The 25,250-nt window shown below is 27.9% G+C and overlaps 1 protein-coding gene across 1 annotated transcript in view; it reads left to right on the plus strand.

Annotated features, from left to right (window-relative positions):
- Positions 1-25,250, plus strand: part of LOC117167661 (otoferlin-like) — a 193,299-nt gene that overhangs the window by 13,585 nt on the left and 154,464 nt on the right. The window contains exons 6-10 of the mRNA XM_033352752.1: positions 3,340-3,542; positions 10,780-10,957; positions 13,418-13,611; positions 18,887-19,201; position 22,773. Of these exons, the coding sequence (XP_033208643.1) occupies positions 3,340-3,542; positions 10,780-10,957; positions 13,418-13,611; positions 18,887-19,201; position 22,773 (891 nt within the window). The remainder of the gene's footprint in view (positions 1-3,339; positions 3,543-10,779; positions 10,958-13,417; positions 13,612-18,886; positions 19,202-22,772; positions 22,774-25,250) is intronic.

Below are 25,250 nucleotides of genomic sequence, written 5' to 3' on the forward strand. Positions count from 1 at the left end.
TCCCTTGACTCACTTCCCTTCTCTCTCTTCCATTCCCCTCGATCAACCTTCCTCAATCCCCCCAACTTAATAACCATCTTTTCCTTTCACTTCTCTATCATTACTTTCCCTTACCTTACTTCCCCTCTTCTTACTTCCTCACCCTCACGCCTTCACCCGAACTTCACCGGCCTCCCTCTCACTTCCCGAACCCTCCCCTCAGTTCCCCTTCTTCCCTACCCCTTCCATACACGCGCATGACTCTCCCTTCCCGTCATTTTCCAACTCATGCCCTTACTCCCTTTCCCCCTAATTGGAAAAAATTACGACGGACTGACACCCGGCCGAAATTAATCGTTCATAACAAATTTTTTTTGCACGTCTACTTGGGGCTGTTACTTCATGAAAAATGGGTTTTTCAATGAATGTCACCAGCAATCATTTAAACATTGATTGCCAATAAAAAAATGCTTTAAAAAATAATGATGACCGTTATTAAAAAATGTATCAACAAGTACTTGCGCAGTTTGGAATTTTTGTGTAGATTTTTGTTTTCAGTATGAAATTTGGAATTTAATTATTCATGATGGAAAGTTTTATAAAACTTTATTCAACAATTTTTTCATAAATAAATCAACCAAAAACATTTGTTTTCACAATTTTTATTGTATTTTGATTTTAATAATTTTCTAATTTAAACCTTATCGGAAAAGGCATTTATTTTATTCTCCTAATTTTATTAGAATTAAGTTATAGTGGTGACAATAGTCCTAAATAATTTGATCAATGAATTTATGAAACTTTGTTCATTTTCGAACACAAGAAAATATTATGTTCATAATACTTATGCAATTATTGAAAATGAAGTACTCGATACAAGGAATCTTGTCTACTTTCAAAATGAATTTTGACCATTTTCAAGTTATAAGTAAAACTTTTAATAACAATTATAAAATAAATTTAAAAAAAATTTTAAATTATTGCTTGTCGTTAATTTATTTGTTGCAAAATCATTCAATATAGTCATATAAAAACTTCTACGGTAAATTATCAAATATTAAACGTTATAGAGAGAAAAAATCCTTTATTTATGAGAGTGAAACTCATAAATGTTTGTTTATATATTTGTTAATAACTATCGTCATCATTTTTGAATATGTTTTAAAATTCCATCAATGAATAGTAATTCGCTTTATGGTTATATATATTGTAAAATCTAATTTATTGACAAAAAAGCCAAAATAGGTATTTGGTTCATACCATTTATTATTAACAATAGAAATTTTTTTATTTATATGATTTCAAATCACTTGACAATTATTGATAATAAGTTTTAGTGGGAATAAGAAAAGTGTCTTTAAGTAAACTAGATCAATTTAATATTTATGTTTTATATTGTTAATAACCATAATAATTATTTATTTTAAAGAGTTTTTAGCGTTAAATTTAATTTTTAACATAAATCACAGCAATTTAAGTTAAAAAAAATTTTCCTGACAAGAATAATATAGCTGTTAGCTTTAGCATCATAGGAATTATTTTTATCGCCAATAAAACTATGAATGTCGACATATTACAGATTAAATGTTTAAAAATATTTTTAAATATAATTATCAGAACTTCACACTGTATGCCTTAATATTTATATTCTTCTTCGAAATAATTAAAAATTAATTTTTTTAAAATTAAAACATACAAAATAATTTTAAAAATCATCTTCATTCGTTCGCTGCATGAAGCTGGTTAATAGATTGATAATAATATAAAATCATTAATATGCTTGAATTTATTACACGAATATTTTTTTCACTTCAAGCTAGAGCGAAGTATTCAATTTTTCAAATTTATTATATAAATCAGTCAGAATAATTTAATATTATTGTAATAGTTTTATGACTTTCCTCTCTTTTAATATCTCAAAATTGTAAATTTAAAAAATTTAATTATTGTGAGCAGGTTTTGATTTGAAACTTTCAAGATTCATTATTTCAAACAGAAATTATTTAAAATCAAACAATGTTGAATTGAAAGCATATACCGAAGCATTAAAAGTAGTTAGTAACTCTAAAATCCTTAAAATTCATTTAATTCCCTGAAATTCTTGAAGATGCTGAATTCCCAGAATTCCTTTATTAATCTGAGTTCATAAAAACTGTCAATTCTTGAAAAAATTTTAATTCTTTAAATTCTTTTTATTATTTGGTTTCACTAAATTCACTTGAGCCCTTGAATATTCTACATTTCCTGAATTCTCCTAACACTTAAAAATCTGTGAATTCTTTGAATATCCTAAATTTATGAAATTTACCGAATTTTCAGAAATCCCTGCAATAATAAAATTCTCTAAATTCCTTGAATTCCTTATACGCCTGAAAATCTCTTAATTCCTTGAATATGCTGAGTTTCTAAAATTCTTCAAATTGTCTGAATATCGTGAAATCCTTAAATTCTTTAAATTCCCTAAGCGTTCCAATATCTTTGACATTTTTTAAATTCCTTGAAATTCCTGATGATACTGAATTTCCAAGATACCTTCAGTATTCTAAATTCCTGAAAAATATTGAATTCCTGAAAATCTTTAAATTCCTTAAATTCTCTGGGATATTTGGCCTCTCTAAATTCCTTGAAATATTTCAATGTTCTGAATTCTTACAATTTCCTATACGTCCTGAAATCCCTGAAAACCTTGAAATTCCTAACATTTTCTGAATTCCTCAATTCTTTTAATCTTAGATCTCTCTGAATTCCTTTTGGTCCTTCAATATGTGTCCTGCATATTTTGAATACTTCGAATTTTCTGAAATCCTTGAATATTTTTAGATCCCCTATTTCCCAAAATATTGTAATTTTCTGAAATTCTTTGAACTCTCTGAATCCCTTAAATTTCTTAAAATCCTCTAAATTTTTTAAATTCTTTCAGTTTATAAAATTCCTTAAATTCTCTCGATTTTTCTAAATTCAACTGAAATTATATTTTAAGGAATTAAAAAGAATCCAGATATATTCGGGAATTTGGAAAATGAAGAAGATTTCAAGAAAGTTAACAGAATGTAAATGGATGCGAAAACTTTTCCATTGACTTGTTAATTAGGCAATTTTTCATTTTTATATATAATCATTTATAATAAGCAAGATTTAAAATATTTTTCTACCTTTTGTTTTTAGAGATTCGCTACGGCAAATCTTGATTTAAAATATCATAATTCACAATAGGACTGGAATTCTAAATAAAATAGTAGTAAGAGTGAAAGGCAGGAAGATGCTGGTTTTATTTAGACTGAATTTAGACTCTAGACGAGATGATTGATGTAAAATTTTAAATAAAAGATAAGGTTCAATGGTATATATTTTGATGTCTAGGATTTCTACCTACTTTCGGCCCATCTTTTATTCACCTTTATGGATACGGTTCAGCCACAAGGTATTCTTGCACGGGAAATTGTTCAATTGCGTTACCAATATATCGAGGAAGACTGCTGCTTTCGCTAAAAACGGAAATCGATGATCCAGAATCATCTACGGCGACCGGAGTTCAAGTGGAAGCAGCAGCGGCCATCATAGAGGTAAGCGTCTGTGTCAGGCATTATGAAGGATTTAGGAAAAACCCATCATTACTGAGACAAGGTAAAAAATATGCCTAATGCTGGGACAATAATAAATATCGTTGAGTATCTTTAATATTCGAACAATAATTATAAAATAAAAAATTTTCTAGTATTTTTGAAGTTCTTTTGAATCTATTACCACAATTTATTTTTGTTTTAAAAAGTTATACATTTAGTATAAATAATAAAAAACACACATGCTATGTTCTTGCACATTTTTAATACGTTTAAAAATAAAATTGAAAACTTCTTTATCGATTTTATTAAATAAGTTATGGATATTTCAAAATCCCGAATTTAGACAGAATCTTGATGAAGTTGCCTAAACCTGAGCGAGGTGTCCTGGAAGCTTTCAAAGCATTTTATAATTTTCAAATACTATATACAGACGTGTAATTTCATTTTTTTTCTTGTAGCCAAAAAGTTGTAGCTTTTTTAGTTTTCCTTATTGAAGACAAAAAACAGTGTTTTTTAAATATAAATCTTAATTCGTTTTTCACTTCAACTCGTGCTCAGTCAGTCAGTTTTTCGTATTTTTTGATAAAACTTTCGGGGAATGTCGTTCGAGACATCCTTCGACTGATAGAGCAAAAGGAATTGAAAAATTTATTTAGAAAAAAATGTTAATTTTTTTCTGATATGTAGCGCTTATCGGATTTCTCTAAGGGATCGTCCATATATTACGTAAGACATTTTTCTTTTGTTTATATCGCTGTGTCCTTTTCAACTTGATAAAAATATTATTTTCGTCTTTATTCAAACAACAGAAAAACGTCTTACGTAATATATGGACAATCCCTAACTACCAGCGTTTTGTTTATTTAACGAATTTTAAACAACAAAAAACTTCCAGCTAGAAAGTCATTAACAGGACAAAGAAGTTTTCTGGAAAATGGTAGGCCACCCATGTAGAAATTCAAACGGAGAACTAGTCTGGTACCCGATCAGTAGACCCCACTTAAAGTCGGGTCATCTGACTAGCCCCCGACCTAAAATTGTGTTGACGCTAATTTCCACACATTTTGGATAATTTTCCTCAAAGTTTAGTAGGGGAAATTCCCCAAACATTCGTGGGGATTATTAATCAAACTCCCCAAAAACTTGTAGAACATTCCCTAAATTCCCCAAAATTTTCGGAATATTAAATTTAAAAAAAACTTTAGCTGGAACGCAGCAATAGACAAGCTGCGCTCTGAAGGAACCACCACGCTAGTCACGCTAGTCTCTGCTCTAGGTAATTATGCTTTGTTACGTGTGCACTGCTGTCTTAAGTACTCGACGCGTCATTTTTGTTGCGCGAGAGGCGGCACGTCGCGCCCTTGCGGATTTTCTTTAAAGCTAACAGTCCACAACCGCAAGACTAAAATGAATGTGGTAGCGAAATCTGAACTGCACCGTGCTGAATAGTTCATTACTAGTATATGACTCTTCACTGATTAATCAAAAAAAATCTCTCTTTTTAGTTTCAACTACCTGAGGGATAATACAAAAAAATATGTTTATGTCGAGAAATATTAAGATTATGCCAAGAAATATTATCGCTCTATTACAACGGGGATGAAAAACAAATGTTCTTTCTCGATCTTTCATTTTTTTCAATTCCACGAATATGAAGCATTGAAAAATTCGCGGAATTAAGAATCCGTTGAACCTCAACTATTAGATGTTTATGTTTTATTTTTATTTTGTACCGTTTGTTTTAAAAGTAGAATTATTCTATTGTACATAATATGTAATGAATAAATTATTTTACATTATGCACTATTATTAACTTATGCATAATACTTTGATATTACCTGATTACTTGATTAGCTTTTATTTTTGGCGCCAGGGAACTGTATTATGAATCTGATCTAAAACTTTTGCTACAGTCTGCGCGCGATTCGTCTAGCCGCTATCGAATTGGGACGTTAATAATTTCTTGAATATCAATTCGATTGGGGTGAAATTTTCCAGAAAACTTCTTTGTATTGTTGTTACCAATTTTCTCGCTGAAAGTTTTTTGTTGCTCAAAATTCGTTTGATAAGCGAAACGATAGAAGTTAGAAAGGTCCGATAAACGTCATGCAATAAAAAAAATGTACAACTATTCTTTTTTAAATAAATTTTTCAATTACTTTCGCTCTATCAGTCGAAGGACCTTTCGGACTACATTCGCTGAAAGTTTTATTGCAAAATCCAAAAAACTGACTGACTGAGCACAAATTAGGTGAAAAAGGAATTAAATTTTTTTTTTGTAAAAGCGAATTTTTTAGTTTTAATAAGAAACCTAATAAAACTGCAACTTTTTGTCTAAGAGGAAAAACATGTGCCATGAAATTCCACATCTAGATACTATCTTTAAAAATGAAAATTCTAAAATATTTTTAAAAGCTTCCAGGCTCAACAATTGCTGTTCGATTGATTATTTATTCTGAAAAAGTTGTTTAAAATAGTTTATGAAAACCTCAAATTCTAACCTAAAATTTTCCTAACTGCTTAGGTAATTAATTTCATAGTAACTCATAAATTTAACTTGTTAATAAAAATGAGTAAGTATGCATTAAAACTTATAACTATAGATTAATATTAAAATCTACTATTATATTTTTGATTTAGAATTTAGCTTCATTAAAAATAATACATGAATTGCAAAAAGTGTTCGAGCAATTTCAATCATTTTTTGGTATTTTGTTGAAAATACAATAGTATTCGTTTATAAGTCATTGCGTTCAGTAAAAAATGTAACTATTTTGTAGAAAATTCTTATTTTTGACTTAAAAATTCAAGAGCTTCGTTGAAATTTTTTTTTCTTAAATGAAATATCTTTTTCGATTATTACTGCCACTATTTTGTTGAAAATTAATCGTTTTAGGTTGTGGCTTCAACAGTTTTTTCAAATTTTACAGATAAGATGAGATATTATCTATAAACATAATAGTTGATATTTCAACCGAGAAATGTTTGAATTATAAACTGAGAACAACTGAATTAATTAAAAAACTTTACCTTTACCTTAACGGATTAATTTTTGTTCAAGCAGTTACATTTTTGCTCAAGAAAGATGAAATTTATAGTTAAAATAATAAATTTTCGAATCAAAAGACGAATTTTCAACAAAATAGTTCAAATATTGATAAAAAGATATTTTTCAGTCAATCAAAATTTAAAACAAATAATAAAATGCTTACAAAAAAATAACTGAAATTGTTTAAACAGTATTTAAAATTATGTATTAATTTTAATTAAGATGAATTCTAAATCAAAAATTAAGACCAAAGAGTTGAATTTGCAAGTAAAACGATAATATTTTCCTATTAATTTTCACAATATTTAATATTATTCTATTATATTATTGATGTAGGTTTTTTGACCAGGGAAATTAATTAATAGTTTAAGATGTCAATTTTGTTTGTCTACTTGGTCATAATCAATATTATTATAATATTGATTATGACCAAGTAGACAAACAAAATTAATATCATAAACTATTTATTATTCTATTATATTGAATTTTAATTCATACTCACTAATTTTATTGAAAAATTAAATTCATGAGTTACTTTTAAATTACTTACCTAAGAAACTGGATGTGCGAATAGATTTCCAAAATAAGATAATTGAAAGCACAGATGGGGCAACCTTGGAGGGGATTATAAACAATTCAAATATAGAGGTTGCATGGTCTAAGTTCCGGGATATCATTGTTAGGGGTGCGATCGAAGTGTGTGGTACCGCATTTATAGGAAGAATGTCTGGTGATGCGCGGTGGAATGAAGAAATTTAGGCTGCCCAAAATGCAAAGAAAGAAGCGTACAGAAGAACTTTAAACGTCGCAGGTCTTAGTGATCAAGAAAGAAATAGACGTATAAATGATTACAGACACAGAAACACCCCCGAGTAACATAATTTATAATTTACAAATAGAACACGATACGTAATATACTTACACATAAAGGCTCTTATAACAAACAATTCTTTGCAAAATCGTCTGTCTGGAGTTCAGGGAGAGAATGATCTTGACTTAGGTGGAAGCTCAGCGCATAATAATAAGTGGTACGTGTAGGGGATGGGTATTTGTGCAGTTGTCGTAAATTTTACGACACCGCGCCCGCTAAAAGGTTAAGTACCGTAAGTAAAATATACTCAAAAATACCTATTCCTAGTACAATGAAAATAATGGAAGAAAATATTTGGGAGGTCCAAAGTGGGTTTATGTTAGGAAGGCCATGTACGGATAAAATATTTGGGTTAAGGCAAATCACAGAATAAAGTTTGAGAGAGGGAAAAAATTTTTCTGTGTGTGTGTCGACCTAGAAAAAGCTTGTGACAAGAAAGATAGAAGTAAACTTTGGGAAGTCCTAAAAGAGTATGAATTCAATGGATGACTTTTGCAAGCCTGAGCGACCGACGCTTACCCCCCTCTTTACTCCTACTTGCGGCGCAGCGTCAATTCTGGGAAGGACTATATCAGGTGGCCCTATCTCTAGGGTTCACTGTATTTCATAAAGGTTTCAGATATACATCGAAGAGTGCGCAGAGATTCAAATAAATTACCTAACTTTCACAAAGATTTCACTAAGATTTCGGCCAGATTTTAGTGATTTTCCGAAGATTTCAAATATTTCATAAAGATTTTAATAATTTTAAAACTATTATAGAATATTTTTAAAAAATATTTCGCAAAGATCCTCAAACATTTCAATAAGATTTCACAAAGGTTTCACAAATATTTCAAAGATTTAACAATGTACAAATTTTTCCCACAGATTAAAAAATATAAGCAATGGTTTTGGATGGATTTAAAAGGTTGCAATTATTTTGCAAGGATTTTAATAATTTCACAAATACTATTAAATATTTAAAAAATATTTCCAATATTTTGCAAAGATTATCAAAGATTTCAGAAAAATTTCTGAATTATTCCACAAATATTTTAAAGATTTTTTAAAGATATCGGATAGATTTCAAGGGTTTCCGAAAGATTTAAGTTACTTTTCAAATATTTTAAGGACTGCTCAATGTACAATGATTTTTTTAAAGATTTCACGAAGGCTAGAAAAAATTCACAAACATTTTAGAAAGATTGAAAATATTTGGGATAGCTCTCGGAAAGACTTTGAAGATTTGGCAACAATTTAAATTATTTCCCGAAGATATCAAAAGATTTAAGAGTTTTAAAAATATTTCACAAATATTTCAAAAGTTTAGCAAAGATTTAGGATAGATTTAAAATATTTCACAAATATTTCCCAAAGATGTCAATAATTTCACAAATATTACCAAATATTTCAAATACTTTTAAAGGTTTTAGAAAGATTTCAATGATTTTTCAAAGATTTCAAAGATTTCTAATATTTTGCGAACAATTGAGATAGATTTATAGGATTTCACAAAGATTTCAATAATTTCACAAATATAATTAAATATTTTAAAGAATCCACAAAGATTTTAATTCTTTCTGAAAGATTTCTCAAATATTTTGGATCGGCTTACAAGATTTCTCACACTTTAATTATTTCTCAATAATTTTAAATATATTTCAAAGAGGGCATAAAGATTTCATTAAATTTCCAAAGATTTCACATTGATTTCAAAGATTGCGCAAAGACAATTTTTTCAATTTTATCAAATATTTTGGATAGATTTGAAGACCTTCACACGAATTTCAATGATTTCACAAATATTTCAATAATTGTGCAAATATCATGAAATATTTCAAATATTTCCCAAAGATTTCCCAGGATTTTCCAAATAACTCACATTTTTCAACAAATTTGTTGAACTTTTAAGGACATAATTCAATTTTTATTTAGAAACAAGAAATTTCAAACAAAAAATGAAATAGTTAAATTATTAATCAAATAAATTTAGTTTCAACGGAAAATGTAAAAACTGATTTTTCTGCTAAAAAATACATTAAATTTAAATAAAAAACATTTGAATTTTTGAATCCCAAAAGATCAAATTACTACAAAAATAGTTGGAGGAAAGATATTTAATTTAAGGTGGAAACAAAATTTCAGCACAACTATTAAACTCAATACAAAACAATTAAATTTAAAAAAAAACAGTTATTACTTAACCAAACAGTTCAATGTTTTGCCAAATTTACTGGCATTTTGAAGTAAAAATTTAAGCTTTCAATAAAAAGGCTGATTTTCAAACCAAATTTTCGAATACTTATGAAAATCATTACATTTTTAACCAAAAAAAAAATATTCTGAAAAAAATACTGGAATTTATAAGTTCTTACCTCGTCAATTTATACTCTGTTACGAATAAAATTTTAGGATGACTTGATATAGGTAGTATAGTTTTCATACAGGTCAATTTGTTATTTCTATTATTTTAAAGAACACCAAGAAAGAGTTTTTTTTAAATTTTTTATTTTTTTAGGAGTTGTTTCCCTCTCACTAAGTTTTTTAACTAAACTTAAGTCATTATTTTCAACAGTTAATTAAAGAATCCTGGACTTTAAATTTAAGAGAATCAAGCAATAGAATTAGACAAAATTACCCATATTGTAATTGATAAAAAAAATTCCTGAAAATAAAATCAAGGATCTAACGACCCAATTTGGACAACCACCACAAAATGTTCCTATTGGAATCTGAAAAAGGAACACTTCTCTCCCCTCCCTTACCTCTAAAAAAGAAAACAAGAAAAGAAAATTATTCATCCTTACTTTGGACGAAAATAAAACGGAGGAAAAAAATGAGAAGGCAATCAACCAAATCCCCTTCCTTCTCTCTGTTTTTTTCTTTCTTTCGTCCTCTTTATTCCCACCATTATCAAATCCCAAGCAAAAACATTTAAAAAATATATATCATAATCACCATCTTTTCGGCACTCCTACAGCACCCTTATCAAGGCAAAAAAAAAATAATATAAAATAAAATCAACCCCTAACAATCGGGAGATGTGGTTGGTTGCCTTCTAATTTTTCTTTCCTACTTTTTATTTTCGTCCAACGTAAGGATGCATACTATTCTTTTCTTGTTTTCTTTTTTTTAGGGAAGGAAGGAGAGAGAAGTGTTCCTTTTTTCAGATTCCAATGAGAACATTTTGTGGTTGTTGTCCAAATTTGGTCGTTAGATTCTTGATTTTATTTTCAGGAATTCTTTTTATCAATTTGATTATTATATTATTGGATCGTTTTCCTACTTAAATATCCTAAATTTTCATATTGTAATTATTCTTTTCTTTTCTGCAGAAAAGTTTATGGAAGACACAGCAATATCTTCTGGTTGGTGTATTATATGATGTATGCATGATAGATAGAAGTCAATTTAGGACGAAATTCATCAGCTTTGAAATCAATCTGGGGAACGCAGGGAATCGACAATTTTCGCACGGTCGTTGCATTCCAAATGAAAGTGATGAGCCGGAAAGTACGTATTCTACAACAGAGTTCAAATATTCAAAATATGTGATGAAAATCATTGTAATTTTTGAAGATGACTTTTTATAATTAAAAGTTTTCTAATCTAGAAGAAAAAATTATTATAAAAATGACTATTTTTATTAGTTTAATTAACTAACCATTGTGGTCCTGGACAGACTGCAACCCAAAAAGGTCTTGCACCTTCCAGTTTTTTTTCTGTTCAAACTGCCGGGCCTGTCGATCATTTCAAGCCCAAAAAGAGAAAAATCGCTCTGAACATTTTTAAGAAAACACAAGCTTTAATTTTTCTCCAAAGGTCTTATGAAAATATTTTGAACAAAATAAGTTCAAACAAAATTCTTATTGGCGGAAACTATTTATTTCAGGATCCGAAAAAGTTCTCACGGAACAGGATATCTTACGAAAACTAAAATCCTTTATTTATTCGTAATAAAGATATTTTTTATTATTTTATTTGGAGATTCGATGATAATTACATATTTAAAATATTGGTCAACCTAATTGATTGTATTCATGCAAATGTAGGTAATAAATAAATGTGCTTGTAATTTGTTGTTGATAAGAATTTGATTTTTATAAGCAGCTTGAAAAACCAGTGCCTCAATTTAATTAATAAATATGCAATTTTGGATTATAATTATGTATCTGAATAATTAATTAATTCTTTAGATGGACTAAATAATCACTTCACTCATCGAATAATTGAAAAGTCATAATATTACTGCATCGTTAATTTCAATTTGCCATTAATTTAAATTAATAATAATGATAGTCCCAAAATAAAAAATTTAAAATTTATATGCAAACTGTAAAATTAATATGGAAAAACTTTGATTAAAAAAATAAAGCGAAACATTGAAAATGATTTCTTTCCATTTTTATATCTTCTACAATTGCAACTTTTGAAAATAATAACATTTCATACTTTTAAAAAATCAAGAGCAATGTTTATGTAAATAATTAATTTAAGCTTTAAATGTTCAAAAATTTATATTTCAAATTCACATCAGTACAATCTTTTTATTAAATCAAATTTATAAGTGCGAATACTAATTCTTGACACTTATGATTGATTAAAAAATTGACTTTTTACCGTTTTAAGAAACAATTTTTTGTTCTTCGTGATTTTGAGTTTTATCGAGGATGCGCGAACAAAAGATTTTTTTATCTTTTAATTTTTATAGAAAATCCGGGTACCGAACTAAAACATTTGCAAGCATGTTTTCAAATACTGATGAAGAATTTTACTTCAGTTCAGAACTGAGTATTTCTTAACATGCAAAATAGCTGAAATAAAATTTAAATTGTAGATAAAGTTTCATATTGATTTAACTTTGATAGACAAATCAATGAATATATTTGCAATCTGCTGCAGTTTTTCAGCCTAAGTGAATTAAAACAATAATATTTAATGTATTTTAAGAAGTTTTGTAAACAAATTCATTTATTTAGCATTCTCATGGTTAGAAAATTTTGCTTTTTCTGGACAGCAATTTCATTTCACCTTAAGAATAAGAATTATATAAAAAGACTGATTGCGAAGAATATTTGTGATTTTTATAAATAATTCCTAATAACAAATTTGTTTATAACGGTTCGAAATTTGCAATAATGTTAAATTATTTGAAATATATCAAAAAAGTTTATTTTACAGATTGACTTTTCATAATTACAAATTTTTTAATTTAAATGAATAGATAATTATGATTTATTTGACACGGAATAAATTTCCATGGCAATATAACCATTGTCAGTCAAATTAGTGACCATATGAAAAGCAAATATTTTACATAAAATTTTTTTTCCATAATAAAAATATTTCTCGATGGAACTTTATTATGTACATGTATTATTCTTCAGATAAAAAAAATAATTCCGTGCAAAAGGACAATTTTCTATCTATCGAAATGGTAAGTAAGTAAACAATGAAAATTGCTAATGGGGCTAAGTGTCCATCTATAATGTAACAAATTTTAATTTTCCAAGTTAACATTTCAGACGCAATGCCTCTCAAATGATTTTTTTTTCAGTGATTAAAATATACAATTTTTCTGAAACTTTTGAGATGGAAAATTGGATTTTTGTACCTTATTTTTTCTAAAAAATATTAAAGGATTGAAGTTCTCTTTAAGATATTGATAACGTTGATAACTTATAACTTAACTATCATAACCTTGCTAACTTTCTATAAAACTAAGATAAACCATTTGAGATAATGAAATTTCACTTTTAACTATTTTTCATAGAAGTATGATAATCAACCTCTAAAAAAATTAATTTGTTTCTAAAAGAGCTTATTAAAATAAATATTGAATTAAATTTCTTCACAAACGTGATTAAAAGTTGAAATATTTAAATAAGTCTTCTTTTAAAATAATTTTTATTTCCTGCATGAAAATTGTCTATTTGAAAAATAATTGGGGAAAAATCGATGTTTATTTTTCAGGTGAGCAAACGATAAAAAAAAATTTTGATTATGAAAGTCAAACTCCATCAAGAGCAACGGCTACTATGGATGGAAAATATAATTATATGCCATTAGGATCCAGTAAACCCTGCATATATGTCAAATCCTGCTGGCCAAATCTGCAATGGCGCACTATGAATAGCAATATTCTTTCATTTGTTGCCAATTTTCTTGCAAGTACCAAATTCTAATAAAATCCTTTTAGATTTCCGTGAATTTAAAAAAAATCTAAATAGTAGTCAAATATTTAAATCTGCAACCCGAAGGGACGATTATTTTAGACGATAGTTGAATTTCCAACTAAGAAAGATGAGTAACATAGAATATTTCTGCAAAAAATACTTTGTAATAAAAAAATTATGAATTTTTTACACAAAAATTGATTTGTCAAAAACAAAAGAGGAAGTTTTAAAAAAATATTTGAATTTTTAACAAAATAATTTAATTTACAAAACGAATAGTTCAATTTTTAACCACATAGTTCAAGTTTTTACCTGTGAAGATAAAATTTAAACCAAATATTATATTATGTTATATTTTCATCAAGAAACGTGGAATTTTCAAAGGCATATTTTAATTTAAAACCTAAAAACATGAATCATCAACCAAATGTTCAAGATTGTGAACAAGAAAGATTAAAATTCAACCAAAAAAAGTTGCATATTCAACCAAATAGTTGAATTTTCAAGCCAAACAGACGAATTTCTTAGAAGACACTTGAATTTTCAATTCGAAGGAACGAATTTTTTACAAAAAAGTTGAATTCATTAATTAATTAATGGTTTATCTAAATATTGAATTTATAAGATAAATAACGAATATTCGAGAACAAACCAAATTAATTTTGAACACTTGTTGTTTTTTAACCAAGTATAGTTGAATTTTCAGTCGAAAAGATTTATTCTTAACAAACAGTATAGTAGTTGAAATTAAAACAAAAAAAAAAGATTTTATATAGAAAGTTAAATTTTTTGCCAGAAAAAATTTTTCTGTCGAAAGCAGAAAATTTCAATTAAATTGTTGAATTTTTTAAACCAAAAAGGGAAATTCTTTAGAAAACAGTTAAATTTTGTACTCGAATCTAAGAGTTTTCCAGAAAAAAAGGTAATTGCTAACCAAATAGTTGAACTTTTTTGAAGGTAATTAAAATTTTTTAACGAATCAGACGAATTTTCAATCTATAAGGTTTACTCTGAACAGTGTCGTTTTTTAAATTTTAACCTAAAAATATTGTTAAAACAGTTCAATTTAAACAGAAAAATGATTTTCATAACAAAAATGTAATAGTTGATATTTCAACTAAAACAGACAAATTTTCTACAAATAGAGTTAAATTTTTGATCAGGAAAAATTTTGCTGTCAAGAGAGAAAAAACCGTCAGTCAAATTGTTAAATTTCATTAACAAAGAATGTGAAGTTTACAGAAAACAGTTATATTTTGAAACTAAAAATAAGAGGTTTTCAGAAAAAAGGTAATTGCCATCCAAGTAGCTGATCTGTGTTCGAAAATGATTAAGTTTTTTAACCAAAAAGACGAATTTTTAACATAAAAATTAATTTGAAGGTAAATAGTTCAATTTTAAACTGAAAACGAAAAGTTTCTACAAAAAGATGGATATTTAATTTTCATTTGAAAAAATTACTTCTTTAATCTAAAAAACAATTTTTAACAAAATAGTTTAATTTTCAACCAAAGTAATGTGAAGCAGTGAAGTTTGATATTAAAAGTAATCATTTTCTACCGATAGAGATAAAGAAACAACAAAATATATAAAATTCGGATTAAATTGTTTAATTCGCAACTACAAACTATCCCTGTTTAAAAAAAAATGAAATATCAAAACTTGTCTTTCGAAAATGTAAGTTTGATACAAAAAAGAACAGAGTTTTGCCCAAATTATTAAATCAACAAAAAATAAAATGAATGTTTTACAAAATTTTCAACGTTAAACCAAGTCGTTAAATTTTGAATAAAAGAGGATAAATGGTTTATCAAACATTTTGTAGTTGAATTTTAAGCTAAAAACTATCAATTTTGCGCTAAGAACAGAATTTTTCAATCTTCAGCTAAAAAATTGTTTGCAAAGCAAAAAAAATTGGATTTTTGACAAAATAGTTTAATCTTTAAATAATATAATAAATTTTTAAAATAGTAGTTCGACTTTCAACCAAGTAGTTAAAGCTTAAACAAATAAATGATGATAATGAAAAAAAAATTGAATTCCAATGAAAAATATAATTCTTGTGTTTCACCTAAAAACTATAAATTTGTAGGCGAGAATATGAATATATGAATTCTAAACGAAAAATATAATACTAAGGTTTTTAATATAAATTATAAAGGTATAACTTTCAACGAAAAGTAGTTTTATTATTTAATTCGGTACTGGTAAATTAGTTCGGATCCAAGCGGAAAAACCAGAAAAAGGGGAAGTTTCTTAAAAACAGTAGAGAAAGCGGAATTCTTAAACAAATTCATTTATTAGTTATTATAATATTCATTCACGTTTTTTGATGTTATTTATATTTAGTTATGCAATTATTTATATTTATATTCATATGCATAATATACCACTTGAACTCCTTCCCTTACTTGAACATTCGTCGCAATACCTTTTAACCCCCCCCCCCCTTCACTAAACAGTATTACGTATTTTTTAAACAGCCCAGATAAATTTTCGGTACTATGAATATCTTTTCGATTAAGTAAAAATTTGTTAAGTGTGTTTTGATTACTAAAATAAAAATTTATGTTGAATTTTTCAACGATCTTCTCAACCTATCCTTGAACATATGATATCGTACACTTTCAAATCGGATTTTTTGTACTTGTCAACTCAGTTATTTTTCTTACTGGAACCACTGCAGATTTCATCAGTTTGTTCTCGAATAATACTATTTATCAAAGGAAGCGGATAATTATTCTGATTTTAATTTGATTTAAATTCTCTTGATGAAGGCTTCTAAGCACACCTCAGAAAAATATAATTCAGGTTAAAATTACTTACATAACAGAAGTTATTTAAAGATTTAAATTTTCCTTTCTCTTTGGGGAAAATTAAAATTTTTATTTTAATCCTAATGATCCAGGCCTCATTTTATTATTTAACCCTTTGCGGCATGGTGGGAATACCGTATTCCCACCTTCTTTCATATCATTTTTTGTGATTTCAGACTAGTTATTATTGGATTTTACACAGATTTTTTTTTCATTTCATGCTCGTAGGATGATAAAAAATTGAAATTTTTGTGCAAAGGGTCTAAATTTTTAAAATAATTTGTTAATACTTATAATCAAAGATGAAAAAAAACCTTTTTTGTTGAATAAATTCATTATTGAAAAAACTGTCCATTATATCCTTATGAAAATGAGTACTTAAGGGTTTTGGGGTCGCTGAATACGAATCTGGACTCAGATTTTAAAAATTCCAAATGGCGGACCCAATATGGCACCGGAAATTGGGAATATTTTTGAATTTTATCTGAAAATTGGTATACAGGGGTTTTTGGCGTCAGCGATCATGAACATAAAGTCAGATTTTGGAAATCTAAAATAGTGGATCCAATATGGCGCCCGAAACTTGGAATAGTTTTGGATTTTTTTTCTGAAAATTGGTATACAGAGGTTGTTGGGGTCGCGGATCACGAATCTGAAATCAGACTTTGAAAATCCAAAATAACGGATCCAATATGGCGGTCAAAATAATAAAGTTTTCTGGATTTAAAAAAAAAATAGTGCACAAGGATTTTTGGAGTCACTGATCACAAATCTGCATTTAGATTTTGAAAATTCAGAAAATTGGTACTAATTCATGTTTTAGGTGAGTAGGTGTAAGTTTTTTCAAACCTCAATATTCTAAATATTTGTCATTTTGAATACAGATTCAATATCAGCGACACCCTGCCTGTGCCAACTTTCAAAAAGAATTTAGAAATATTTAGAACTTTGGCCCGCCATTTTGAATGTTCAAAATCAAATTTCATATTTGTGATCAGAGATACCAAAAACCCCTGAACAGCAATTTAAAAAAAATCCTAATTTTGCCCGCCATTTTGGATCCGCTATTTTGAATTTTCAAAATCTAAGTTTGGATTGGTGATAAGCGACTCCAAAAAACCCCTGTATACCAATTCTTTAAAAAAATCCAAAAATATTCCAAATTGAAGTTGCCATATTGGATCCACCATTTTCAATTTTCTAAATCTGAGTTCAGATTCTTGATCAGCGATCCCAAAAATCCCCGTTCACCAATTTTCAGAAAGAATAAAAAAATATGCCAAACGTTAGCCGCCATATTGGACCCCCTATTTTGAATTTTCAAAATCTAAGTTCAGATTCGTAATCAGCGACCCCAAAAACCCCTATGTACCAATTTTCATGAAAACTCGTTACCCTGAAAAATGTATGCCGGAAAGGGTTAAAGGATTTTCTAAAATTCTATATGGGTGGTGTAATTAAAGTTTAAGCTATGCTTTTTCATAACAATGATAACTGTATGATTTCTCAATTTATTATTTTTAAATAAAATCAAATCAAATAGAAATTTATAGAATCCTTCGAAGAATAAAATGAGGCCTTGATCATTAGGATTAAATAAAAATTGCAACTTTTCCCTTAAGAAACAGGAAAAACTAAAATTTTAAATAACTGCTGTTAAATAAACAATTTTAATCTTGGAATCCTCCAGCAACATTTACAGAAATTAATACATTTTATTATTACAATTAGTACATCCTTAATAAATGATTCTGTGTTACCTGATACTGGTTTTAGGATATTATAGAAACATATTGTGCTAATTTTTAAGTTGGAGATCCAATTTTGGACCCAATTAATCTCTATTTCAAATTTGGTTTGTGCACTTTTGGAGGAGAATAAATTTTAGCTTTAGTGAATAAGTTTTAGCTTTAGCTACAATTTATTCTAGTAAGATATTTTGATATAATGGAAAAATAGCTTCAAAATGAGCCCCAAATAATCGAAAAAAATTAATTATATTGGAAGCTATTGAAAATTTAAGAAAACATTAAAATTTATACCCTTTTTGTAATATCTACTTAAAAACTAGACAAATAGGCTTCACCCTGGGCTTATTTTATACATAATTTGAAAACAATCAACCTTCTTAAGAGAAAAATTATTTTTAGCTCTAGTATTATTAAAACTAAGGAAATTTATTTAGTGATAAAAAAAGATATGGCCTAAAACTTTTGCATGTCAGTGTATATAGTGCGAAAATTAATATATAATATTAATTTGTTTGATACAAAAAACGTGTAAAACAAATGAATATTATGTATAATACTTCACATTTTATTCAAAATATAAATAATATTTTCGCCTTGGTCTTTAAAAAAAAAAAATTTAATACATTGAAAAAGGGAAGAAACGACGAAATAAAGTATTGAAATTTGACCTCCGTAATCACGATAAATTTTTTATTTCAGGAATTGGAACTTGAAAAACTAGAGGCTCTAGTTGCAGTAGAGCATGAAAGCGCATACGAAAAATACAATGAGTTGATAAAATCCTTAAAGCGCTATTGTTTGGACTACATGAAAATGCTGGATACGGGCAGATTTGAGAATGAAGGTGGCACAACTAAACTCGACAGGCACAGAGTAAATTTGTGTCGCCAAGAGATAAAAAAAATTCTAAAAATTGTTAAAATAAATGGGGCTCTTGTAAATAACCATTATATCAACATCGCCATGATGCATGCCTACAAATACTTACGTAAACTACGAGGGATTTGTGAAGACGTAAACAAATTTCAGTAACTTCATAATATTATCTTTTTTTCTTAAAAGAATAAACATAACGCTAAAATTTGAATAGGGAGCGCTTAAGTATTACGTAACATTATTTTGTACTACCCCCCCCCCCCTTCTACCAGAGGTAAGTCTGTATAATTTTCTTTGGAACATACCCCCCCCCCTCAACGCGATCACGTAAGATATTTGGTATCATGTTTAAAAACATAGTAGACGTTTTCTAAATAAAAAAAGTGCTTTAGGATAAAATATAGTCTAAAAAGAAACAAAACAATACAAATATTGAAGTTACCAGATTTAAGTACAGCAAAGTAGTCCTAGGTCGGCACACTACAGGTTTTGGTCTATAATGCGCTATAATGTATTTAGGTACCACGATCATTTACTTACAATTCTATGTTGTTCGGATCAGTGTGGAGTTATTTTTGTGATCGCAATGCAGCAAAAAGTGAAAAACTCAATTTATCCTATTTCTTAAAATCGTGGTCCTACGTCGGCAGCCCCTGATCGTGAGTCCGCACATAATTTTTTTTCGGCCAGGCGCAAGTAAAAAAAAGTCAACCAATCAGATCTGACACCCTAGGGCACCTTACCTTTCTGACATCTTGGATCGAGTGCGGCATTTGGCTTCCCCTTCCATACGCGCCAATGCAGTGAGTATTGAGGGGGGGGGGGGCGTCGGTTCACTCCAAGTCACTCCAAGTCGAACGTATTTGAGCATCGAATTGGCGGGACCATGGTTTGTTGGATCACGGCTTAAATGCAAGAAAAAGGGCAGGTTTTGTAAGTTTTATGAGGAAATAGACGAAGATAAACCACTTACAACGAAAAAACATGTAGAATCTTGTTAATGAGAAAATATAGAAAATTAGAGGACACCTCCCCGAGCTATGCACAATGCAATCAAAATACAATCAAATCAGAAAAACAAACAGGACACGAGTATAATGAAATTGCAACACAATCACATAAAATCATACAAAAATAACAACAAAACCAAAAAAGGAAGGTACCGACTCAGGGCAACCTGTTTGGTGCCCAATCCGGACCACACCAAATATTTGGGCATTTCAAAACGCCCGCCATCACTGCGACACGACAAAGCCGACTTAATCCACAGTGCCGACTTAGGACATGGCTCTCTTCCCACTACAAAATAATATTATTAATAATATAATGTAAATTTTAAAATAAACTATTAATTTGTTAAATGATTTGAACACTTAAATTCGAGTCAAAATTAAATTCTATGAAAAAAGAACAAGAAAATAAGTATTATCAGTTTGTTTGTAAATTTATATAAATATTTATTTCATAAAATTCTATGAAAACTAAAGATGTTTTTTTTATAGAATTTTGTGAATTATTTGAAAAAATTCGAGTTTTTTTTAATTTTTAGGAGTTTGGAAGAAATCAAGAAATATTTACTAAGTTTTGAAAATGTTTTTAAAGTTTTAAATATTTTAAATCACTTTAAAACCTCTTAAATTTCTAAATATATATTTAACTTCTCCAATTTCTCTTAAAATTTTGACAAGTCATTCAAAATTTTAAAAAAATTGACTTATCATATTCCAAATTTTCCCGGAAATTTGAAGAAAATTTTTTTATTCTCTTGAAACCTTTCGGAATATTTTTTGCGCTTTTATGTTTTAAATCTAAAAAAATTCTAAATCTTTAAAGTTTATCATTGTTTTTGAATCTCATAAGTTCTAGTATCACAAGAAAATTCTTTTTTAATCTTTTTAGATATTTTAAGCCTTCTAATGTTTAAAAATTATTAATTATTTGCAGGATCTTTTTTGTTTTGAATCTGAAAATTCAAACAAATTACCTTAAAGTCCTCCAGAATCTTTTTTGATAGTTCTTAAAATCTTTTGAATCTGAATAATCCCTTAAAATTAATTTTTCGAATTAAAAAATGAATTAGATTTTTTCCAAGAATCAACAAAATTTCTTTTTTCATTTCAATGAAACCTTACAAATTTTTTTTTAAGTATTAATTATTTTTCAAATTTTTTGAAAAAAATCACTACATTTTTTAAAAATTATGTGAGAAGACAAAATTGCATAATTCGACTTAAAAACCTTTTTTACTTTTTTTAAAAATCTCAAGAAATCATTAAAAGTGACTTTTAATCTTTTCAATTTTTTCCTACAATTCATTGCAAAACAATGATCATTGAAAATTTTCGCACGAATCTTATTAGAAATTTTGTTCACTTTATTGAGATCCTGCATTATTCATATCAACGAAAAAATTTGTAATCCTCAAAAATTAAAAAACTGGTCTCATTCTTTCATATGTTTTTCTGCACATTTCGAAATCTTCCAAACTCAAATTTTTTGTTTTCAATATCACCTGAAACATGCAAAATTTTTCCATAAATCTTAAAAACATTTAAGTCTCCTCAAATCCTTTATAATTGTTAAAAAAAACTTTTATTTTTTTCGAATATTAAAAAATAAGTTGTTGCCCATAATTTTATTTTTCTTATCTCTTTAGAAATGTAAGTAAGTTAACGAATTATAGAGCAGTAGCAAAATGTTAAGAAAATAATTATTTCACATTATTAAACAAACATTTACAATTGCAATTTTATCTGCTATCAAACATGATATTTCGAAATATTCAGAAATAAACTTTACGATCAGGCAAACCCGTTTATTTATAAATTCTTATATTCAAAGTTGATGATGCAGAAAATTCATAAATTAAAAATGTTACGTAATCGGGTTAAAATAGCCCCCCCCCCTCCTACTTAACAGAACATAACGAAACACGAACCACGAACGCCCTCTTTCTTTTAATTTTACGTAATATATGAAGGGTCACATTACACGCTCCCATTGCACGCTCCCATAGCACGCTCCTAAACGCAGCCACTCAAATTTAAAATAATGAAATAAATAGAATTAGAGGCAAGAAAAAACGCTATTTCAAAATCAAGTCGCATCTGTGGTTCTTTATTCTTTTCTCATTTTTGCCTTTTTAAATTTTTTTTTAAATTCTAATTAACGAGAGTGCCATGGAACTACCCACATGGATCTTTACGTGTCAGCACTTACAAAGTCCAGTAATGAAAAAGTTAGTTCGGTGTCTGTCAGTGTTAAAATCCCCACAGTTTCTAGTAAAATCTCAACCAGGACTCAGAAGGAAGTGAAAAAAAAATTAACTTCGAATTGATATCAAATTGATATTAAATCCAGTTTTAGAATTTAGAATGAAGAGTGGACATTTGTTAACACAAATTCACATAAATTCCAAATTGGAAATCACTACATACTTTCATGTACTCTAATCGACACTCATTTGATTAATTTCCAAACTCATGATCAGCCTCTAACAAGAAAGCTTTATAATTTTAAATACCTTACAGAAATTTTCATACGTAAAATTGTCTCTGCAAATTATAATCCTCATCATCATCCACCCTTGTTTTAATAAAAGATGTCATACGACCAAATTAAATTCCTCTTGAATTTTGTATCCTTCATCGCTGATTTAATAAAAATGTATTAAATAATTATCCTAATCACCTGTTTTCCTGTAGAACAGCGTGGTTCACTTTCCACTGCAATTATCTGATAATTAATTAACAGTGATTCAAAAATTATAAATGGGACACTGAAGAACAATTTGCGTACTTGTTAGTAATAATTTCTATAGCAAACTGTCTATAAGAATCATGGTTGTGGTTATCTTGTTGTATTAATATTCGTCCATTCATTTGGTTATTGCACCTTATTTTGACTTTTTCTGTATTTTTTTATAAACTTATGCATAAAACAGATGAAAAAATTAATCGCGCGAAACAATGAAATTATTAAAATCGCCAATTTCTTGCATTTCTTTGAAATGGGGAATAGTTGTAACCGATTTCATGGAAAAAAATATTGGACAATGTTGTGAATATTTGAATTTAAAAAAACTGATAAAATGATAACGTGAATTATCAAAAAATTGTTCAAGTTTTTCTTTAGTGTATGATATTGTTTAAACTAAAAAGGAAAAGGTGAATATTTGTATGATAAATCTATCTGTCTTACATACCTATAAATATTTATATCAATAGTTTAAAAGAAAAACACTTTAAAGAAATATGTGGATAATTTCTTGACAACACACCTTATCGTTTTCTTAAATTCAAATACTCATAATTCTGTACATTTAATGCAATTTACACGTGTGTTCAACGTGAGTTTAATTACACTAAAAATTATTTCTTAGCATAATTATATGTGTTCAAATTTTTTATTTTAGTAGCTTAGAATTAAGAATTAATTGTTTATAGCATTTTGAATAGTATTAATATTAAGATTCTATAAGGTATTCCGCTTTCTAAAGAAATGCTGGAAATTAGCGATTTCAATGATTTTAATGTTTCGCACGATTAATTTTTCTATATGCAATATCAGAATATTAATTCTGTGATTAATACTACTACACCAGATATATTTCATACTTATATTCCATTATATTGTAATCGAATAAACATAATATATGATTAACTATATATGATATTATAATTATAATAATATTATATCAACAGATATTAATATTAACATTAATATTAATTAGCTGTAAATGATTGTGCTGGAGTTTTAAGCATTTGAAGTTGAATTTATCTATAAAACCGAAAAAATGTAAATAGGCTTTCAAAATTAGAAAATTTATGACATATAATAATATATAATATAGCCCAAGGACAAGAGGAACTGTAATATAGGCACAGACATATGTAATGATTAATTGATTTAATTATTATCTGTTCAGGTAAAAACTCAAAGAAAGAAAACATGTAGATAAATTGAAAATTTGAAAGGGCCAAAGAATATTGTAAAAACTTGTAAAAGTATACAATGAAGACAATAAATTCTATTCTATTCTATATATAATTATAATATTACATACTTAATTATATAATTTATTTTAATTATGTACAATAATATACACAATATATTATACCACAAAATATTAATCACGGTATTAATATTCTGATATTGCATATATATTTTTATTTTTAAATTGCGCAAAATATTCAAATTTCATTAAAATCGCAAATTTCTTTAATTAATTTAAAGTGGCATCAAAATATAAACAACACTATTATAATATAACATGATTATAATATTATCATTAATAATATATGTATATATTCATATAAATAATAGTATTAATATTTATATTATTTATACGAGAGGTGTTCAAAAAGTAAGTTTCCCTGCTCCGAGAAAAACGCAAAATATAATTTTTAGGTTAAAGTAACATATTTATTTATTGTTTGACTTATAAACTATTTTTCCACATAGTCCCATTGGACTTGAATACATTTTTTATACCTGTTCTCAAGCTTTGACAAACCTTGTTTATAAAAATCCGTGCCCTGTTTTTTAAAGAACCTCGCATAAACTTTACGGTAACCAAGATGATCTGTTATGATTGTGCGGATTTAAGTTCGACAAATGTCGATTTCAGGAGGCATTGAGTCTAAAATTCTGTCAACTGTAAAACGCCTATCCGCCAAAATTATTTTTTTGACTGCTGCGATTGCGTCATCTGTAATGGCGGTTTTTGGCCTGCCTGCACGCTGTTCATAATGAACTTCTCCGCGTCCCTCGAGAAAATATGTGCACCATCGACGCATCATTTGTACACTCATGCATTTATCACCATAAATATGTACTAATTAAGTGTGAATTTCGTGGCCATTAAGCCCTTTTGCAGTTAAAAAGCGAATAACTGCACGCAACTCACAAGTGGACACGTTTTTCACAGGTTCCGCTCTTATCGGTATATCCTAAACTGAAACTATGTTCGGTCCCAGCTCGCTAGATGGCGCTGGGGCGAAGCGGCAGACTAGGGAAAATTACTTCTTGAACACTCCTCGTATTTTATACTTGAAATAACGTTAACTCAAAATATGCGCATATAAAGAGGCGCGCGAAGTATTCAAATCATGAAAATCACCAATTTCTTGAATTTTTTTTGGAATGGAGTTCAAAATAGAGAAATAAGACTTTTATAATATGATAT

This window comes from Belonocnema kinseyi, chromosome 2 (assembly GCF_010883055.1).
Source record: "Belonocnema kinseyi isolate 2016_QV_RU_SX_M_011 chromosome 2, B_treatae_v1, whole genome shotgun sequence".
In the NCBI taxonomy this organism is placed as follows: domain Eukaryota; kingdom Metazoa; phylum Arthropoda; class Insecta; order Hymenoptera; family Cynipidae; genus Belonocnema; species Belonocnema kinseyi.